Below are 2,002 nucleotides of genomic sequence, written 5' to 3'. Positions count from 1 at the left end.
CCCTGCAGCTCGGTCTGGAAACCTGCACGCTTAATTTTCCTGCATCAGTTCACAGTTTTTGCGGGAACCAATCACAAATTGGCTCATCAACCTGGCGCGCTATTCTTGTTTACATTCAACATAGCGGCCACAGAACGCCACCCGAAGCGCAGCAACCCGTTGATGCCGCTGTCGCTTCTACATCACCCGGATCTTTGGTCTGATTGGTCAAATTGCCCATTGGTCACGCCTATCGGGCAGAGAAAATACAGAGCAGACTCCCCAGACCCATGCTCAAGCTCATATCTATTGAGCTTGGCTTGGTCTGGTGATAGCCAGACTACTAAAGACCTTCTGACTAGTCACAGTAGGAGAAACACAGGTGTTGCTTATAACATTGATAATGGCATTTGTATTCAATTGTCACAGTAAGCCATCATGCAGAATACCAACACCCTGAAACTGAAGCAGCTAAACGGAATTCAGCCATCATTCATTTGATTATTTACGTTTTCTACTGTGTCAAAATGTCTCTGGTGAAAAAAACCTAGTTGGTGTTAATATCGCAGTGAAAAATCAAAATAAATATTTGTTAGTAGTTTTAAGTTAATGGGCTAAACCATACAAAACCTGCGAGGTAAACCACATTGTTCCGAATCACGTACAGTACTGTGCATAACATGTCATGGCCCTCTGTTTTGGGGACTATAGGGGTAATTTTGATGGACGCCGCGTTGCGGTGAAGCGAATACTGCCTGAGTGTTTCGAGGTAGCAGAGCGTGAGGTGCAGCTCCTCCGGGAGTCCGACACTCACCCGAACGTCATCCGATATTTCTGCACAGAGAGAGACCGCCTCTTCACTTACATCGCCATCGAGCTGTGCACTGCCACCCTGCAACAGGTCAGCACCTCAAGGCCTTATTAGTTGGATTTTACCATTGTTAAAAAGCTGTTTCCCCATTTGCATCCCATACTTGAATGTTATTTAAAATCGCATCTCATAATAACAAAACTAACATATATTGTTGCATGTTTTTTGTGCGTCTGTATTGTCTGCAGTATGTGGAGGATCCGTCTTGCTTCCCTGAGGTGAATCCTATAACTCTGCTGGGACAGACCATGTGTGGCCTCTCACACCTCCACTCACTCAACATAGGTCTGAGATACACACACACACACATACATTTACATGTAAACACACCAGTGCATACACAAATTCAGTTTCCAACGGATTCTACTGTTTAACTTGGACAGCTAAAAGCTTCTCCTCCTCCTCCTCTTTCTGAAAAACCTTCCTTCGTCTCTCCCTTTAGTCCATCGTGACCTGAAGCCTAGGAACATCCTGCTTTCTGGTCCCAGTGCGCTGGGTCAGGTCCGAGCTCTTATCTCTGATTTTGGACTCTGTAAGAAGATCCCAGACGGTCGGAGCAGCTTCTCCTTGAGGTCAGGAATACCAGGAACTGAGGGGTGGATAGCTCCTGAAGTACTACGAGACACTCCGGGCAACAAACCGGTAGGACGCACACACATCACAATTGTCTTTCTTTGAACATTCAGTCAACTTGTTAGCTAAGATGGTTTGAAAAAATGAATAGATGATAAAAACAGGTTCATATTTTTTTTAGCTTATCATGCTAATTTGAATGGTACTGGGTTCTTTAATGGATACTTTGGTATTTTATGTTCAAGAGCATGGCCCACATGTCACATAAATTCCTATAAAACCAAAAACTGAGCTGACCCCAAGATGGAGGAAATGTGAGGTATCATGAGTCTTCTGTGTTCCTCCCCTTCTCGGTACAGACAGCGGCGGTGGACGTGTTCTCAGCAGGCTGTGTGTTCTACTTTGTGGTCAGCAGGGGGCAGCATCCATTTGGTGATTCATTAAGACGGCAGGTCAACATCCTGTCAGGAGAATATTCACTCTCACATTTTATGGACGATATACACGGTGAGAGAGCTCATTGTGCATGTGTCTTTTTAGGCTTGGCTTATGTGTTATCACGTTTTTTTTTTTTTTTAT

The 2,002-nt window shown here is 44.6% G+C and overlaps 1 protein-coding gene across 3 annotated transcripts in view; it reads left to right on the top strand.

Annotated features, from left to right (window-relative positions):
- The window catches only part of ern2 (endoplasmic reticulum to nucleus signaling 2), a 14,580-nt gene that overhangs the window by 8,551 nt on the left and 4,027 nt on the right, over window positions 1–2,002 (top strand). For all 3 annotated transcript variants that reach the window (XM_032538681.1, XM_032538670.1, XM_032538659.1), the window contains 4 exons: window positions 691–880; window positions 1,039–1,135; window positions 1,293–1,492; window positions 1,783–1,930. In XM_032538681.1, coding sequence (XP_032394572.1) covers window positions 691–880; window positions 1,039–1,135; window positions 1,293–1,492; window positions 1,783–1,930 — 635 coding nt within the window. The remainder of the gene's footprint in view (window positions 1–690; window positions 881–1,038; window positions 1,136–1,292; window positions 1,493–1,782; window positions 1,931–2,002) is intronic.

Source organism: Etheostoma spectabile, chromosome 2 (assembly GCF_008692095.1).
Source record: "Etheostoma spectabile isolate EspeVRDwgs_2016 chromosome 2, UIUC_Espe_1.0, whole genome shotgun sequence".
Taxonomy (NCBI): Eukaryota; Metazoa; Chordata; class Actinopteri; order Perciformes; family Percidae; genus Etheostoma; species Etheostoma spectabile.
The sequence above is the reverse complement of the archived record's forward strand: the minus strand, read 5'-3'. Positions and strand labels throughout refer to the sequence as shown.